Source organism: Apteryx rowi, unplaced genomic scaffold, assembly GCF_003343035.1.
Source record: "Apteryx rowi isolate R43461 unplaced genomic scaffold, aptRow1 scaffold_135, whole genome shotgun sequence".
Classification (NCBI taxonomy): domain Eukaryota; kingdom Metazoa; phylum Chordata; class Aves; order Apterygiformes; family Apterygidae; genus Apteryx; species Apteryx rowi.
Window position 1 is genome coordinate 1,550,287 of NW_020447586.1, and position 18,831 is coordinate 1,569,117.

Here is an 18,831-nt window from a genome sequence, read left to right on the forward strand (position 1 = left end):
AATAAATCTTTTCCTGACAAGAATCATTTTTAATAATTACAGAATATCAATGCCTTTTAATAAAATACTTACTTTACTTACATCCCAGACACAGAAATGCATAGTGCTTTTTTGCAGAACACACTTTCTATTAAATTTGGTTATCCTTTGAATCTTTTGTTTCTATCTGATTTCATTTGTTACACTGTAGGCTTTTTACCCTGTGGCATATTCTTCATTCTTTCTTATTCTTTTGTATAAAAGAAAGGATTTTTATTCAAGATGCTAAGCTTTAATTTAATTTAGGTTGTTTTTTTTTTTTTTTTTTACTTTGTAAAAGCCTTTTGATCCGTGAAGAACAATGAAAATGTGTTTTTCTGATCCTATAAAAGACTGGAAGTATATGCCTTTCACATGCCATATATTTCAGAAGACTCTTTAAAGTACTTTGGACATCAGAACACAAGGTTGGATAATTGCTAAGAAAAACACACAGATGGCTCTTGGTATTAATTTTATCTTGTTACTGAGATGAAACCTGTTAAAAATAACCACTATTATAGGGAAAGTTACAAAATGATAGGAATCTGATTGTACTGTATAAAATGGACTGCTGTCCATGATCCTGAATTTGCACAGATCTCCTTGCAGGACCATAAATTAGCCTTTTTCCCTTTTTTCAATGATTGGAAAGTCATCTTAATTTTTAAATTAACAACAAATGTTATTCTTCATATCCCTGAAAACATACTAAAGAAGCCAGTGACTAAATATATAAGTCAGAATGAAATAAGAGTTAAGCAAAAACTAAAAATACTTCTGCGTTGTTATTAAAAAAAAAACCAAAAAACCACGTTATTCAACAAATTAACTTAGGTTAAAAATACAAGTTTACTGATTTTAAAAAATGGTCAAAAGTGGAAGTGAAAAGCACCTCTGATCCAGAAAATATTTACAAATGAACAAAACTACTGCCATTTACTGCAATACCTTCCTTCAGTAACTTCTCCGTTTTGCCCGTTAGCACCTGATCTAGCTTGCTGGTGGGGTTAATTTTTCAGCCTGAGGACACTCAGCCTTGTTCAAGGAGAAAAAGAGTTCAGCTGGCCAAACTAAGGAAAATCCATTTAGGTGAATTACAGCAGTTTCAGCTAAGGGAACTGCAGTGTATGAGAAAGATATATACAACAAAAAAGGTTAAATTTAAGATAAATGCCTATGATTTGCTGTCAACTTTTGCTAACTGGATATATTTGCACGTGTGGCCATCTGGAAGCCAGGGGAGGAGTTTTACATTACTTGAATAAGCTATTTCTCTGCATCGTCTATAAAGCAAGTAGCTCTGCATTTGGTCTTTCACTAGCACGTTCAGCAGGTTAAGTTCTGTAAATTAAGCATTTTTGGTTTGAGCACATGGTTACAACCAGTATCGTAAAGTATCTTAAAGCCTGTTGAGTGGCTTAGCTTTTAAAACTTAAAGATCAGCAAGCTCTCTAAGTATATCTTGCAAGCTCTGTAAATCAAAAAGCTTTTGGAAAAAAAACAGAACAGAACAAAACAAAACAAAACAGAAAGCAAGGCCTTTATCCGAGAGGCATTTGAGATGCACAAGCTGTGCCTTCAGAATTTATAAGATGCTCCCAGGCACGCTGCCTGTTACCTGGGCTTATGGGGCTATCTGAGTTCTGGGTGCAAAACTACACAATGTGGTGGTAGAAAACACTCACAGCTCCACCTCGCCAGGGTTAATGGGTACCTGCTCCACTGAGGAACTGGCAGTGTTTGTAACTCAAGTGAGTGTCTCACAGAAAGCGTGCCAAGGGATCCGGTTTCTGCCATAAACTGCCTCTGCCAAGTCTCATGAAGAAAACAGTGAGATTTTCACGGAATTTACAAACTTTACAAACACCTGTGACAGTAAAGGAAATGGGACAGTAGCAGAGCTACTGTCTCCTAAAAGCTTCCTTAACAAGTGCATTTAAAAGTAAAAAGGTATTTTTTCTGAGATGCTAGCTTTAAACACTCAACCTGAAATATTAGAGAAAGGAGCTCAGCTGTTTTCTTCTAATGGTTTATGAAATCCTGGAGCCAAATTGTGCCTCAGTAGCTGTTCTAGCCCCATGCCATCAGACTATAGTCCCCATGAAACTCTCATAATCACCAATAGAATGAAATTACAGATGAAAATGCAGTAATGCAAACAAGTTTGCATTTGTGCAAACAAGAGATTACTTAAATACAGTAAAATAGAAAATGCTTATTCACATTTCCACAAACCATCCTAATATACTTGTCATGGCCCAAAAAGGAATATGTATCAGTCCCTGTTTGCCTTATTGCTCTGGCCAGCTGGGGATACAAAGGCTATAACCTTTTTGGAGGAGCCAGTGTAAAATTGATTTTGGCATTTTGCCTCTGCTCCAGCTTATACAGAAGCTGTCCTATTGATTTTGAAGGAATTATTTGTGGACTACTAGGCATGAGAAGAAAAACAAAGTGAATGTCCTGATTTCTTATTAAGAGTTCACATCAGGCTGCATGTGTATCTAACTTCCACGCACATTCAAAACTGAGCACCAGGTTTATATATTATGTATTATTGCAAATGCCGTTCCAACAACGAGGACAGAAAACAAGCAGAAAAAGGAATCTATTTGGATGTTTTTGTGTTTTATCTACAAACATACCTATCTTTACCACTGTGTCCTTTTCTAAATTTTGTCCTTGTCCCCAGCCCAGAACTGATAAACTTACATCCCTGAAGTTCACAAAACACTTTTTCAAAGCGATCCTGACGGCGTAGTGGCTGATTCACTCACTCCACGGGATAAGTTCGACATGTTTTCTGTCTACTCATTTGTCATTGATCCGTATACTCTGCTCAGTTAATAAATCTATATTAGAACAACTTATTTCGTCTGAATGTCATCTCTTCCACTAGAATGGAAGCGTTTTGTAAATGAGTGATATCTCACTCCAAGTAATATTTCTTTGCAGATATATATATTATCACCATCTCCTTCATCACTTCCTACTGAATTTCACTGCAGGCAAACACTGTCTAATACAGCATAATTCCTGTGCTCAAAAAGAAAAGGCCTGGTGAAAGAATACATTTCCTACAGAAAATGTTTCCCAAAGAGACATTATATAATTAGCCAAACTCTGAGGACACCACTCAGGTTTTACTCTCAGAAAAACACATCCATTTGTATTTTCACCTCAGGTAGGATGTAAGGTTTTCAGAAAGGCAGAGCATGTCAGGGGGAGAAGAGTTATGAGTTGGGCTAGAAATAAGCACTGAATGAGAACAGCCTCAGAGGCACTGATAGAGTACTTGAATCTCTATCCCTCTACTCCTAAATTGAAAGCAGCCACCGATCCAGGCTGTTAGGAATTGGATAAAACTCATCACACAAAGGAGGTAATGGTTGCCACAGAAGGAAATAAATGAGAGTCTCCCAAAAAGTTTAGTCCCCAGAAAGGTTATTAGACCATATCACACTGTGGCACACTCACAAAGATAAGGAAGGAAGCTGCTGGTACAGTTTTTACTGTACAATAAACCAATTTAGTCCGTGCAATCACTCTGTCATTTCTAGAGAGAACATCACAGTGCTTAGGAAGTGCTCGTCTGCAATTACCACCCAGAAAGGCACTATCGTATAGAAGTCATGGCATACGGTTAAATAAAAATCTGTTAAACAAAGCTGGCAAACAGAATTGAGAAACAGTTAAAATCAAGCTCAGGTTGTGGAATGTGGCAGATGGACTGATACATATAATAAGTTTAACTCTGTTCACAAATCCTTATAGATGAATTTCCTATATAAGGACAATAATCAATGCTGCTCGAGAAAGGATAGTATTTTGGGAGAGAAGGTTCAGTACTGCAGTTTTACAAAAAGTTTAGTGCTTATGTAGCACAGTTGCTTCCAACATATCTGAGGCCATGAAAATGAAGTGAATATCAAATCAGGGAGTTTGCCTAACACCTCTCACACTTTAAGGAGAATCTCTTCCTTTCAGTCTCAGCGTTTGGTTTGGTCATTGGTAACCATCAAAAGCCTGAGTGCCTGCCTTATGAAGACACTGGCTTGCCTTGTAATCTTTGTTCCTTTTCCATTATTGAGTTGGGCAATGAAGTATTGATATGATATGTATTATTACAGTATGACAGTTTTCATGGATTTTTGTCGAATAATTTGCTAGATGAACAAAACTGATTGTAAAATAAAAATATCTATATTTTGTCTCACTGTACCTGTTTACTAGAGCCAATCAAGTGGGGGATGGAGAAAATATAGTAAAAGAAAAACAGGGAAAGAGTTTATCTCCTATATAGGGCAAGCAGTGATAAAAGTTAGCTCTAGAGAGTCAGAAAGCTATCACTTTGTCTTTTCAATACTATCCACTGTGCTTTGATTTCATTGCCACTTTAGTTCTCATACACACATGAGAAAAATCACGCCTAGCTAGCAACAAACAGCATTGCCCAAATTCAGCAGGACAATGCAGCAAAAGTAATATCTTACTCAAGTTTTGCCCGCATGAAAATGCGACAAATTCCAAAATGAATCTCCCTATAACAAATGAACAAAAATACCCTCTTCCTCATCAGTCCACCCCCCTTCTCCTAGGACTACACTAGCAATCTGTAACCATTTTCTGCAGTTCCAGTTAGCTCTAATGTCATGCAGAATCTTTTGCAGGACTGCAAAACTCTCAAGAGACGATACTGTTCAAAGGCAGGTGAACAAAGACTCTTTCAGTTTGGCCTGTCATGTATACACATCAGAAAACATTTTTGCTGTTGAGGATGCTGGGACAAGCAGTCAAAGGCAGTGAACTGAGGAAGAAGCACAGGAAAAGAGCTGCACATGTATTCAAAATGAGTTATAACACATAGGTGAGGGAAATGGACTCTAGAAAATCCTATGAGAGGAAGGATTATTCCCAAAGACTTAGAGGTTCTTGTCCTATATAAAATGCCCTTTCAGGGAGTTCAGAACTTGGAGATCTCAATAAATAACATCTCCTCATTCTACGTTGCACAATAATACACCTTTCTTCTACATACTTGGTTAGCTACAGAGGAACTCAATTCATAAGGCTTTCAGAGAGAAAGGTAACATGCAATTTCCATTGATTGTATTGAGCACACTTGCTTAAGATCAGTATTACAGTAACATTGCATTACCAACATTTCCAGCTCCTCGCTTTATACAATACTTGCCGTTTCTTTAGGACTGCGTATGAAAATAATCACATTTAAGTATACAAAGGCCACATACCAAATATAACATTTTTAAAGTGGTAAGTTTACCTTCATGTAGTTTATTAATACTTCCCCACTTACTCTTAGGTTTCACAAAATAAGCTACCTAAACAAGAGATCACTTCCATAAAAAGAAAGTTGTGACAGCAATTTGTTTTCAAAAAAAGAACATTTCCCTATTTTGAATTAAGCAGAAAAACAACGGAGGCCGAAAATAGCGTACTATAAACCAAAATTATTGTTGTCCTGCTGATGATCTACATTTTCAGTTGTCATTTTTACTGAAATCCTGTATTAAAGAAACTGATAGTAAACTGTCTTTGCAAGACACCAGCTCTGTCTTTATATGGTCTGTGAAATTTAAATTCTAAACACAGGTGGGTTTTTTTTTTTATCACTGGCTAAAATAAATCCCTTTCAAATGGATAGTCACTAGCAGTCACCTACTTTGAACTTGACTGTGATGACATATACGGCTGCAATGTTAGCCTGAAGATGACATTTCCAAAGACCGTACATAGAAGAAGATGGAATAACTAATGTATTATAATGGAAAAAAAAAGAATTATTCTGAGAAATTCTGTATTTCAGGTAAAGGGAAGAAAAAGACTTATTACCTCTAATAAAATTATTACCTCTGATAGAGGAAGGGATACTATGCAAAGAAGCCACCGTTGCCACTGGGCGATGAAGCCCCTCCGTCAGGCACCACAGTTGCACTGCAGCCTGCCACTGGCGCTGCAGTGCCGGGTTGTTACTCTCCAAGAGTCTAGAAAACCACAACAACTGAAAAGCCAGCTCTTATTTCAGGACTTCACTTTGTGTTTTTGATATTCTGCATTGTTCTTGTATCCAGTATGTAATGCCTCAGTTGTCATAGTTTTTTTTTAATTAAGCCTGATCATCGACTGGCTTGTGTGCGACTACAGCCATAGGCCAAACAGGGAAGGTGCCACCCCATCCCTGCCTACTGCCCCATGTGATTGTGAGGAAGACTTTGCTCGTAGCTTTTAAACATGACCTTGTATCATCGTCTTTTGTGCACAGAAAAAAAATAGAGACAGATAATTTTACGGTTCAAATGTTTTTGTGTTCTCCAGATACTAAGTTCTGGACTATCTGGCATGTTTCTGAGCACAAAATAGCTCACAATTTTTAGCACTGGCACATGATGATGTCATTTTAAAGCAAATGAAGAAAAATCAGATCATGCAGAGTAATCCGATAACTCAGACCAAGCCCCTTAACTAGAAGCCTGAGCAGAGGATTGAAGGTAATCTGCCCAAAAGGGAGAACAATGCCAAGAAAGGAGCACAAGATCGGCAGAAGCAGGTGAGAACTTACCACTGGAGCAGTTGGGTCCTCCCCAGCCAGGCTCGCACTGACAGGTGTTTGGAGCAATACACCGACCATGGACACATTTATCAGCACAGTGAGCTGCCAAAGAAGGAAATAAAAATAAATAAAAGAAAGAAAGAAAATTCTTTGTCCTAGGAAAAACATGCCCAATCCAACAGTTTCATACTGTTGGCTCAAATATCTTTTAAAAGCAAAATAAATATATTAATGTTTGACGGCCTCTCTTCAGAATACATCCTCTGACTTCTGTTTCTTCCACTTTCCTAATTCTGAAGGCTCCAACTAAAACCCTGTTGGGCTGCTCAAATACTTTTGCATTTAAACAAAGAGAAAATAGCACACATTCGAAGCAAATAGTAGAGTCATGGAATAATATAGGTTGGAAGGGAACTCTCATACAAAGAAAAAAAGAGGGACTTCTGTATCCCCTCCTCCCAAAAAAGGGGTTCTCTCTTTCTCTCTGATTCACAACACACCAGGATTTTGGTATTGATTTTTATGAATGGTTGCAGAGTTCAGATAAAGCACAATGCAGCAATGATGATAATTAAGGTAAGACATAGAATATAACCCTTATGAATCACTGCAACCTTTCTTCTAAGCATTAAGCAGAGCGGCTTGAAATTTTTCATGAGAATTTTTATTATTATTATTTTCAAGCATATGCTTTTTCATACTTAAGCTTATTTTGAAATAAGGCGTATGTTGGAAACCTCAAGAAAAACATGAAATAGCTTCTATACCCAGTACACAGATGTAACTAAATCAGAACACAATACACTGAACAGGAAGAATTCACAACTAGTAACACAGATTGCTGGCATCATATTCATCAGGAAATCTCCTTAATTTTGCAAAATACATAATCATAATAATTTTTCATCAAATTCAAACAAAAATAATACTTTAAAAATATACATAGGATGAGAATTTTCTTTGTACCTATATTTCCAGAAAAACTATCACAGGAATCTGATCAGTATACCAAAGAACGGGAAGTGAGTGATGGCAAAAAAGAGAAGGTTGGCCTGCACAAGAAATTTAATGGGGTTAAATATGAATTATTACTGTTCTGAATGTATTAAAAATGCTCTACAGTAATTAGGAAAAATACTTTCAGAGTTTCCTCTGATTTTTTCTTAATTAAACATGATGAAGGAGGAAGGACAACTTTATATTTTAGGTGGCCAAGAAAAATGAAAGCCTCATAGAGATCAATCATATATATTACTAAAATCTTCAGTTACTTGGGATCCAGGCTGTTAATCACATGTTGTTATGCCCTTTAATTTGCCTTCTCAACTGTTACTTCTAATAAGCTACTTTTCAGATGTGCGTTAAAGTTGTCTTCATTTGAAATCAACAATGAGAATACATATTTTGCATAGAAGACAATAGAAAATATTAATGCAAAACTATTTCATTGTTCTCTATTTATTTATTATGGAAAGAATTAATTTAAATAGTGCAGCACAACTTTCCATTAGTCTTACAACTAGACATGAATTATTTGCCTCTGAAAATTCCTGCCTAATAAATGCTGCTTTGGGCACTGAAACGTTCTCTAAACCAAATGTGTTGTAAAATCTTCCCTGCAACCTGTAAAATAGCACAAGGTAGCAGTGCACACACACGTCTCTGTGTGTGTACATGTGTGAATAACTTTGTGAATACCAACAGACTGGTTTCAAATTCCTGGGCACCGAGACTAAACACACTAAAGCTATATCCCAGTGTACATTTTGTGACATAGGTGGAAAAAAGAAATACAAAAGCAAAAATGTGTGAAACCAGAGCAGCCTGTTTCCTAGATGGTTTTAGCTCTGTAAACCTAGAGACACACAGCACTTGGGAAAAGGAACTTTAACAAAAAAATAGAGTTGGCTTTGAAGTAAAGCACAACAGATGAAATTTGGGGGCAGCATGCTTGCAATGTCTTGAATTATAGCTGTATTCTCATTTTAGTCACAACAGGTTAAATCAGCACGAGCTTCTCTTAAGTCAATGAAGTAGTGCTTCAGTTTTCACTGTAGTAGAACTTAGATCAAATACGACTCTTCAAAACATGAGTCTCGCTACTAGGTCTCTGAAGAAGTTATCTGTGAGTAATGATCTTGGGTTTTTGACAGCCAAAACTCTGCTGACTCTAATAATGTAAGAAATACATCATCAGGTCCACTGAAGGATGTGATGCAATGTCAATATTACTGCTTCCAAGTAACTTCAATAAAGGTCTCTTAAAATGATAAATATGTATCATATACAAACACATACATTTCCATCTCGAAGAAGGGGTACATGTAATTCCTTACTTTGAAGAGGTAAAACTAAAGTATGTTTCAAAAAATGTACCATGTATATAAAAATATTTAATATTTCTTTTTTAAACTTTCTCAATACCCCAAAATATATCTGATCAAAGAATGATTTCTTCCTGCACTCTGGACATAAGTAAAAACCTATTTTGAAATTAAAAAAAAAAAAAATTCCCTAGACATCTTCTGGGGCTAACCACGAGATTTTTGGCAACTGAATCCAAGTGAACATTCATAACACACAGCCTCTATTCCAAAATTATTGCACTGAACATGGAGGTAAGAGAATCAAATTTGACCACAGGACCTACAAAAATGTGTAAGATGAGAGCAATATGAAAAAGAGTAGTGAACACGTTGAAAAGGTATAAATGACATAAGGGACAGTTCCTACAGAACTATTAGACATAAGAAAATATTTCTGCACAAGAGCAGGTGACAAACTTAATGTGAAGTCTCTTTGGTACTGAGCAGTGTAAAGAAGCACCAAAAATTCACTGACACCAGTAAATTGCATAAATCATATCTTCTTCCTTTGTCAGGAAAATCAATTACCATATGAAAAGAAACCTGAGCTTAACTCTTGCATATTTGCTTTTACATCCTATTTTCCATTTTCTTGCATATCTTATTTATTGTTTCCTTCAAAATCTTCTCTAAAATCTTGCCTCATCAAACTTGCAGGTTGATATTTCAGTGGATCACATCTTCTCCTTTTTTTAAAAAACAAAAGGTAGATTTGCTATTCTCTGATTATAGAGCACCAGCCAACTGAAGTATCTATAAAATACCTGCTAGCGCACCTGCAATTCCCTGTCCCAGCCCTTTCGGCACCCGGGTGCGAGGCTCTCCGGTCCCCAGCAGGTGCACGAGGCTCCCCGAGATCTGTGTCTCTCCCAGCTGCAGTAATTGGTATTTTGTGACCGACTGAAGGAAAGTGCCCTGCTGAGGCATGTTACCCACCCAAAACGCCGGCACCGTTAGGAGACCAAGGCGAGAGCGCCGCGAGGCAAGCTCTGTGTGAGCACCTTCGCAGACGGGTCACAGCTCCACCACTTCGGCCAGGCATTTCATACCAAAGGGATTAAGCTAGAAGCATAGCGCGTGTGATACTGTTTTAGCTTGAGTTGCCATTTTCAGGCACGGGTCATGTGGCTCGTACTGGTATCAATGGAAAAGAGCTGGGGAAAGACTGCAAATCAAACACCGACTTATACGCTGGTGGGCTCCCGCGTACCACCTGCAACGCGAAGGCAGCGCGCGCCTCCGTTCTGCCACCCACTGAAAGCCCTGCAGCCGTGCGGTGCAACCCATCCATCTCGTAAGGCTTCCACTTCTCAACTACTGCATATACGAACAGTGAAACCCGATAAGACTTGAAATTTCTGAATGGCATTTTATGAACCTGCTCTCTGTGGTTAAGAAAGTGATATGGAGTTACTTAATCATAAGCCACTACAAATGACATTTAGATAGCTGTGCATAGATTTATCTGAGGTTAAAAGAAGATACAGAAGAATTTTCAATAGCAGATTTTGAAAAGGGATGAGATTTTTTATCTTTAATGAAAGTTTACGCATGCATTCTTAACAGCTCTTTTTTTCATTTTGAAAAGCCAGATATAAAACAATTAACACAAATAAAAGCTTGAAATATTTCGCCTGTAATTATATGTATGAGTAAATGACCAGGAGAATTAAATACATTTCCATAATCAGACTTGCAGCTTTTAAGCAAACAAATCAAACCACTGAACGAGCTAAAACCTGAAATCTTCTTTAAATAAAATTCTTATCAACTTTACAGAGAATTCATATGAGTAAGAACTGAGTAATATCCAAACTGGGTCTGCTTTTGGGTTGTAAGTAAATCTCCATTTTAGTTCCTTCAGCTCAATGACTTCCAACAAAGGAAACCACTCTGCAGGCATGATTGTGTTTTCTGTTTCGTATTCTGCTAATAGTATGCTACCCTAATTTGGATACCTAGAGTCTTCAAAAAAGAGGAATTTGAAGAGGTTTATCACTTTTGAAAAAAATAAGCTTATATAGCTGCTGAAATCCTCAACATTTTGTGAAGGAATTTGAATGCATAAACCTTTTTAAACTAGGAATGCAAAAGAACTCACCTACATATTCTACAAAAATTAACTTTAACTTGCTAAAAATTAATTAAAATATGCACCGAATACTCAGCACTTTTATTGCAAATAAAATTCACATATTTTTAAAACTCCATTAAAAATGTGCATTTTCACATATAAATAAATAATTTTTTCACTTTCGTATTGTATGCTAGACTATATCTTTTTGTTAATCACTTTGTTCTATGCATTGATGACTTATTACTAAAGTGAGTGATATTCAGTCATGTATTAAGATAGATGGTTTATTTTCCATCCTCTGTCTAGAAGAAATTCAACGCACATACTCCTGTGCCTTAGAAAAGGCTGCAAATGAACAACAGGTGTAATATCCATATCCATTTAAGGTATTTTTACACATCTTTCATTTAACTAAACCAAAATGTGAGTCAGAATCCTACAATCCACATAAATATCTCAACCTAAATATAAGGTGTGATATGATCTCTCTGCTGTTGACATCACCATTACTTGCTTCTGGTCCTGCCTATGCCATTACTGTTACTGGCCTGTCCATTTCTCAGGTAAAAGGTGTGAGGATTGAGGATATTAGTGATCATATTTGTACTTGACAGGCTGATTGTTCATGTTGTAGCATGACCCACAAGCCTATCAATGGCATTAGTTAAAAGACGAGAATGCTAAAATTCTGTATCAGAGTCTTGGCAGTTTACACTGCAACAGCTCTCTCTTATTTAGAGTGAGTGATAAGAAAGGCCTGTAGTGTATTCGCCATATAGGAGGTTACCTACCAAATCCATAGGCAAAATGCAAACGGAATTTTTACCAAAAAGTGAAAACTCAACACAAGCTTCAGCTTCAGCAAAAGTTTTCAGGAATGAGTGTGAAGGTTGGAGTCACAATTCAACAGAAACCTTTTGTCTCAACATGAATTCAAACTCATTTTTTCAGACCGGACTTGGAAAGACTCGAAAAAATAAAACCCTTAAATTCTGGCTGGTGCTCTTCTTTGGTTGTTGGTCATTGATTATGATCGCCACAACCAGTGAAGTGGTGCTGCCATTAGCCAGTGCTACTACTAGGCGAATAGTGACTAGTTAGCATTCATGCTGCAGAGTCCTAATTAGTAATTTAACAAGGAAGTCACATGATTTCATTCACCACCACATGCTCTGAAGTCTTGCGCCCCACCAAAATCACCTGCCAATAGAATTTTCTAATTGAGCTTCCTAAATTGAGAAGCCAAATAAATGAACAAATCAACTGCAAAACATCAACAGCACCACCAATGTTTTACGCTTTTTCCATACAAAAGTGTTCTCCACAGTCTTTAAGAACTGCAGAGTCCACATGGCAGGAAAAACAAAGCCACCTAATGGAAATCCTTTATGCGCTGAGAAGCAGCAGTGACAAACACTTCTAATGGTTCTTATTCTCTTTTATCTTGGAGCATAAAAAAGGGGGTATGTACATGTGTACATTTTTCAGTAGGATTCCCATTTTCTTTTGGAGAAATCTTTTGTGTTAGCTTTTTGCCAGTGATATTTCTGCTAAGAGGATCTAGAAGAGTCCTTCTCATAATACTATGCCTTACAGGTTGATCTCAGTTGACAGCACCACACTTATTTTCCTAATTGCATGAACAATGCAATGAACAACTATGAATTGCATGAACAATATCATCACAGTGTGTGCAGGTATCACCTACTCTAGTATGCACAAGTTCATTATGAAAAAAGCTGGCTGAAACAGCAAAAAGCCTCAAGTATTTGCTTTACTGTATTAACTACAGAGTTCCACCTGTGCTATGAATCCTCAGCTCCAACCAAAGACTGCGAGGACGGAGGGGGTCTCAGCACCCTCTGGGATCAGTCATTACAGAATCCAAAGAATGCAAAGTTAGCTCTGCTGAAGGACCTGGTCATCTTCATTTTTATATAAATTGAAACACTCCAAGGTCTCATTTTAAAAGCCATAATCATGGCATTCTAAATTACTTTGAAAGTCAGAGCAGATATGTCCTGAATATCTGGCATCTTTTTATGTAAGATCAGTAAAAATTAGTAAATGCAATGTAATTGGAATTTATTATATTCTGGTGATTATTATATTTATATAAAATGCAATATTCTATATAAATACTACATGATTTATAATATAATTATATATTATAATTATATTACAATACATAATATATCATTATAACTATTTATTAAAATATTTATAATTATTTGTAATACTATATTACTTAATATTACATATTAATATATATTAATATTACTGTATTTATGTAGAATGAATATACTACATACATTACAGCTATGTAAAAGCTATAATAGTCACATAAGAGGCTCATCATCATAACATTTCTCACATTAGTCACTGTTCTATACTTCAATTAATAAAAATAATATAATCATTAATACATACTACTTAATAACCCCAATATAGTTAGAATTCAGTTCTTATGATTCTCATACACGTTAAAATAAAAAAAGTTAAAAAATTGCTAATCTTATTTTAGATTAATTTGTTTTTTAAAAAGTTGTTTTTCTAAAAAAAAAAAACCCAAACATGTTGACCTTGCTTTTTCATGTGCAGAAATACACTGTAAATCAAAGATCTTACTGTTGCACTTTCAAATTCCAGGAAGTACTATATAACAAAAATGTAAATGAGGATCCTGTGATGTGTTATGACATTCACAAGTATAATTTTCCAAGATATAAATAAATCCTATAGGTCACTTCCAGCATGCACCTCACAATATCAAGAAAGCTACCTCTAAACAAATTAATAAACTATTTTGCATTTGTACTGAATAAATAAATTTAACGTACATACTGATGCTAATTTTCAGGCTGCATTTATTGGTAAAGACAGACAGACTTAACCACTGCACTGCTTTCTCCTAAAGCCAGGTTGCAAACTCCAGTGACAATGATACATCTCTTGTTATCCATTATTTTGCAGCACATTTTCTTTCAAGAGAGTCTCCATACATTGAATGTTATGCTCCACAAATATCACTGTAGCAGCAGGGAACACAATAAAGCAATGAATGCATCTCCATTTTTCTCATCCTTAATTGAGAAAAAACAAGGAGTTTGCCTTACAGAATTAGGCTGAAAACATGTTGCAGCAGCAGACATGACATGAAGCAAAGCTTCACACAAGAGGAGCCAGCACAACCACAAACCCAGCACGTATGCCGTTGCTTTCCCAAAAAGCTGGGCTTTTCATTTAGCTGGGTTTGTTCGGGAATGGTGTAGCAAGCCCTGAGAGCAGCCCCTACAATCCAGAAGCTCCAGTCTTCACCAAGCTGGTCTGACAAGGCCCCACAATTTCAAGAAAATTCAACTACTACCTCAGTCACTGTTCATAAAGTTTTGAACATTATTTTTAAATCTCACCATTAGAACAGCTGAAGCAAAAAACTTGAGGATACAGCTGTTTTCCACTGTAATGCATGCATGTTCTGTCCCCGCAAATTAATAAAGCCATACGCACAGGTCAGTAGAGCAAATGACAGTTACAGGCACAAGACTGTCTCCGATGAGCTTAGTTTTTCAAGGAAAAGATGGAGAGAGGGGTTTGGTGCACTGACTCCTGGAAAACAGACAGCTGGAGTCCATGCTGCACACATCTGCATTCACAGGAACAAGGACATGGCTGGGAATTTGAAATTCTGTGGAACTGATTTCATTTTTAGCCCTACACACTTGCCTGTCTCCAAGGATAAGCTGCACTGCACAACCGCTCACCTATCACAAGCTCCCTGCTGTCACTCCTGCCCATGATCACCCAGCCATCCCACCCACCGTACAATACTGAACAGCCTTTCAGTGGGCCTACGTTAAGCCACGAACAATACATTTACAGCACTCTGGATTAACACATCTGCTATTTTCCTTCTGCTTTTCTTCTATATTCTTGGATGAATATCATTTTAAGAATCAGACCTTTCCAGCCTGCGCAAGGCCATACGCAAGGGAGGAGCAGAACGGAGCCCGGGCCACCACCCATCCGTGGGCACAGCCGTTTCCCCTCCAGACTCGAGGAGGGTTGGACACGGTGGGATGCACCACCCAAAAAGACAGTGCTGCCTTCCAACAACTGCTACAGTCACTACAGCCAGAGGACAGACTGAACAGGGGAGTTGACCTGGGCCCCTGCTGAGGAGAAAACCTTTTTATTTCCCTTTCGGTCTTGCACTTCGTATTTACTTACTGTGTTGGAAAATACACCAATACTTGTGTTGTCTGAGGTGAAACATGCCATCTGCTCATTAGTGAGAATCACGTCAAATTTAGTTACTTGGACATCTGAGGTCCAATCATCCTGTCATTTGCATGTGCACAACACCAATTGACTTCAATGAGAGTTGCACGTGCACCGTTGATGGGATAATCGATCCCCCGGTAACTCAGCTCCCACAAGTCTTCCTCCGAAGAGCAGTCAAACCAGCACTGTGATAAACGTACAGAATTTCAAAGCAAAAAGAAACTACACTTACGGACACACATTTCCCGGCTTTCATAAAATCCAGGACAGCACTGAGATTTACGTCTGTACATTGTTTTTTCACCATGTCTGTAGGCAGTACGGTAACTGATTCTGAAGAAAAAAAATGAATGGTTGTTACATATGTTTTACAGTTTGGAAAGTAAACAGTTTACATTTTTACACATTTTAGAAAATCTTTAAGTATCAATAAAAGGACAGGGAAAAAAAAACCCTTCAAGAAAGCAAGAGACCTTGATTTATCTATTGTTGAGTTCAGTCTCAGTGTCTTTTTCTGGAAATTCTCCATCACAAGCCTTATTTCCATGGGTGGTCAGACAGCAGTAAAAAAAAAAAAGTCAGGAATTCTGGGTACTTAACCAGTATACAAGCTAAATTGCTGCTGCCTTAGTCATTAGCATCCCCCATGGAGATTTAAGCCTGGCAATACCAATTAGTTTGCTAGATCATTACAGGTATCAATTTCCGAAGAAACGACTTCTGAGGATTAGCCTCATGAAGACTGCAAGACAGCGGTGAGCAACGTGCAGAAGGGAGAGAAATCACCACATAAAAACAGCAAGGGAGTGCACAAAGTATTGCTTCTTTCTGCCATGAGCAAGTAATGCTATCAGAAGCAGGCTCTCCTCCGCACTCTCCCTCTCTGCTCTTCACTGCGACCTTAAATCCCTTCCCCAGTCTCTCTCAGCTGCTGACTACATATTGCACACAGCAGTAAACACATCCTCACAATACCTAAGMGAATTTGAACTCTTCAGCAAAGAGCAGCACGCATCTAAATTGCACCATATGTAAATTTAAAAAAAGTATAATCTCTCTTTGAACTTAGTATCTGCTTTTCACATTCTATCCACACTGAGCTGTTTCCTCTCAGCTGCTCTGCCCCAGGGAACCTTTCCCACTGCTGATCATTCATAATTCTGGGCATACTCTCCTGAGGAAAATGGCTTTTACAGCTGTCTAGGCCAGTTTTGAATCATTCACTCCATGCTTACTTTTTACAATGCACAAGGAGTTTCCTTTAGCAAATCTTTTCATTTTCCTATCAAGTAGCACATGCTTTCCCCAGAACATACAGTTACGAGCAGCAAGGCAGAGAGATGTCTCACATGATTATTTCTGACCACATATTCCTTGCATGATCTGGGGCATTTATTTTAGTGTATTGCATGATTTTTTTCCTAATCTGTTCTTTTTCTGTTAGCACTCCATGGGATGATACACCCTGACCTGCCATTAAAACAGCTGTGATACTGCTTGGCCTAGAGAATGCATTTTCCAGTTGACACAGACCATAACAGTTAGACAGATTAGTCATTATAGCTAAAATATCCTATATACTTTGCTTGATTTTAACATACAAAACCTCTACAAATGCCTACAGCATCAGCAGTTTGGCAGTATTAATAATTATACATCACCTGTGCCGTGTGCACTTAAACCAGTTTAGGATGTCAGTACAACTGGTGTAGTAAATTTGATCAAAAGGATGTGGATATGACTCTTGCACTGTAACTGAGTAACTGGGGAGAGAAAGAGAGCAGACAGATTACTGAGCAAGTCTTTTGCAGCACAGTTTGATTACAGTAAGTCTTTTATGCAGTCCTGGAAAGTAGCTGTAGTTAGAACTGACAACAAGTCACATAGTTAAGCACATCTTTTAAGCAAGTCCAATGACACCCAGAGATGCCCACATTAACAGCATACGTAACACTAAGACTCACTCTGATAGATATTTTTGCTTCCTAAGGTGAGTAGCCTGCTAAAAAAGTGATCCATGAGCCCTCAGAAGCAAAGCTGTACAGTCAGTTTCAAATTAATACTGCCTAATACAAATGATCTACGGAGTCTGTTATTTACCAGCTATACTATCTACTATCTAAATGTTTACTATTTCTTAATGTCCACTTTAAAAACATAGGCATAAGATATTTACCAAAATTCTTCAGGGAATGTTTCAACAGAAAGGTACAAGAAATAATAAAATATTGATGTGCAACCAAAACTCACCAGAAAGTGCAAGTTTAAGTAAAATATGAATGAGCTAACTTTACAAAATGCAAACAGAAGATATGGATTGAAAGTCTTTTTTTTTTTCCACTAAGAAAAATATATGCAGAAGGCAATGATGTCTCTGCTGTGTAATGAATTTGCTTAAAGGACATTTAAAGAAAAGTAATGTAAACCTAAGTAACAAAAAGCTTTGTCTCAAATGAGGGGCACACTGAAGAAGTAAGGCAGTGAGATTTGTAGCATGTTTTCTCCTGTGGCGATAAACTTTCAGTAACGTCACTGGATGCTGAAGTTAGGAGCCACAGAGTTAGGCTTCTTCTACTACTACACAAAACCAAAAAATCTCACTGGATTTTCTGAGAAATTTCTTTTAAAAACTCTATCTATATCCACAGCAAAACCTCTCCACTGGTTCTGGAAAGCTGTGTCAATGTATGGAAGTAAGCACTAAAATAAAAATATACGTAAGTAATAATTATTGAAAATCGATAGAGGAATTATGCCACATAACAGTCTATTCAGCAATCAGAAATTATAAAACACTGAGTCTGTACTTTGTTTGTTTGACTGGCTAATTTTTAATAGAGAAAATTTTTTTCAGCAATACTATACTAAACTCCTATTTCCTGTTAAGTTACAAGCGTAGCGTTGTAGAAATACATATGTGCTCTGGAACCCAAAGGCTGCAGAGAAGTCCGCGAGGCAAAAGGAAGAGAGCTCTGTTACAAAAGAGAAAAATATGGAATTATCCCAGCAAACTCTCAAGCAGACTGTTTGTGCTGGCAATAAGTCAGGCCTTGGTTGCATAACGGGTTAAAATATGGGAATGCATGGAACGTTCCTTCTCCAGCACTTATTCCCAGGACCAGTCAAAACACTTACTAATTATATAGCCCACCTGGCTTTCGCTTACAGTGTCTCTGACCTCTTAGCACTTATTACAGGGTAATAGCCACAGTCTCCTCTTCCTACTGTCATCACCTACACTGAGAGAAAACACATCCAGATCAGCTTGTGCTAGCTGCCCAAAACTTACTCCCTGTTTCCCGTGTCCATATAAAGGCAAGCAAATCTAATCCGCCTAGCTGTCAGACCGAGTCCAGCGAAATCCTTGTGGGCTGCCGACGCCTGCCCGAGGCTCTGCGCTTTGCGTTTTACACAGGGCCCGCTCTTTTCATTCTTGCTGCAATCACAGTTCATTTGTAAGGACGGTTTTAGAAATGAGTGGGCTAGATTATTTAATGTGTATAGGACTGCCA

The 18,831-nt window shown here is 37.5% G+C and overlaps 1 protein-coding gene across 3 annotated transcripts in view; it reads right to left on the bottom strand.

The window, feature by feature from the left end:
• The window catches only part of MEGF10 (multiple EGF like domains 10), a 104,952-nt gene that overhangs the window by 58,673 nt on the left and 27,448 nt on the right, over positions 1-18,831 (bottom strand). For all 3 annotated transcript variants that reach the window (XM_026056983.1, XM_026056982.1, XM_026056984.1), the window contains exons 3-5: positions 16,981-17,082; positions 15,552-15,652; positions 6,602-6,694 (exon numbers count right to left, since the gene is read on the bottom strand). In XM_026056983.1, the coding sequence (XP_025912768.1) occupies positions 6,602-6,694; positions 15,552-15,652; positions 16,981-17,082 (296 nt within the window). The remainder of the gene's footprint in view (positions 1-6,601; positions 6,695-15,551; positions 15,653-16,980; positions 17,083-18,831) is intronic.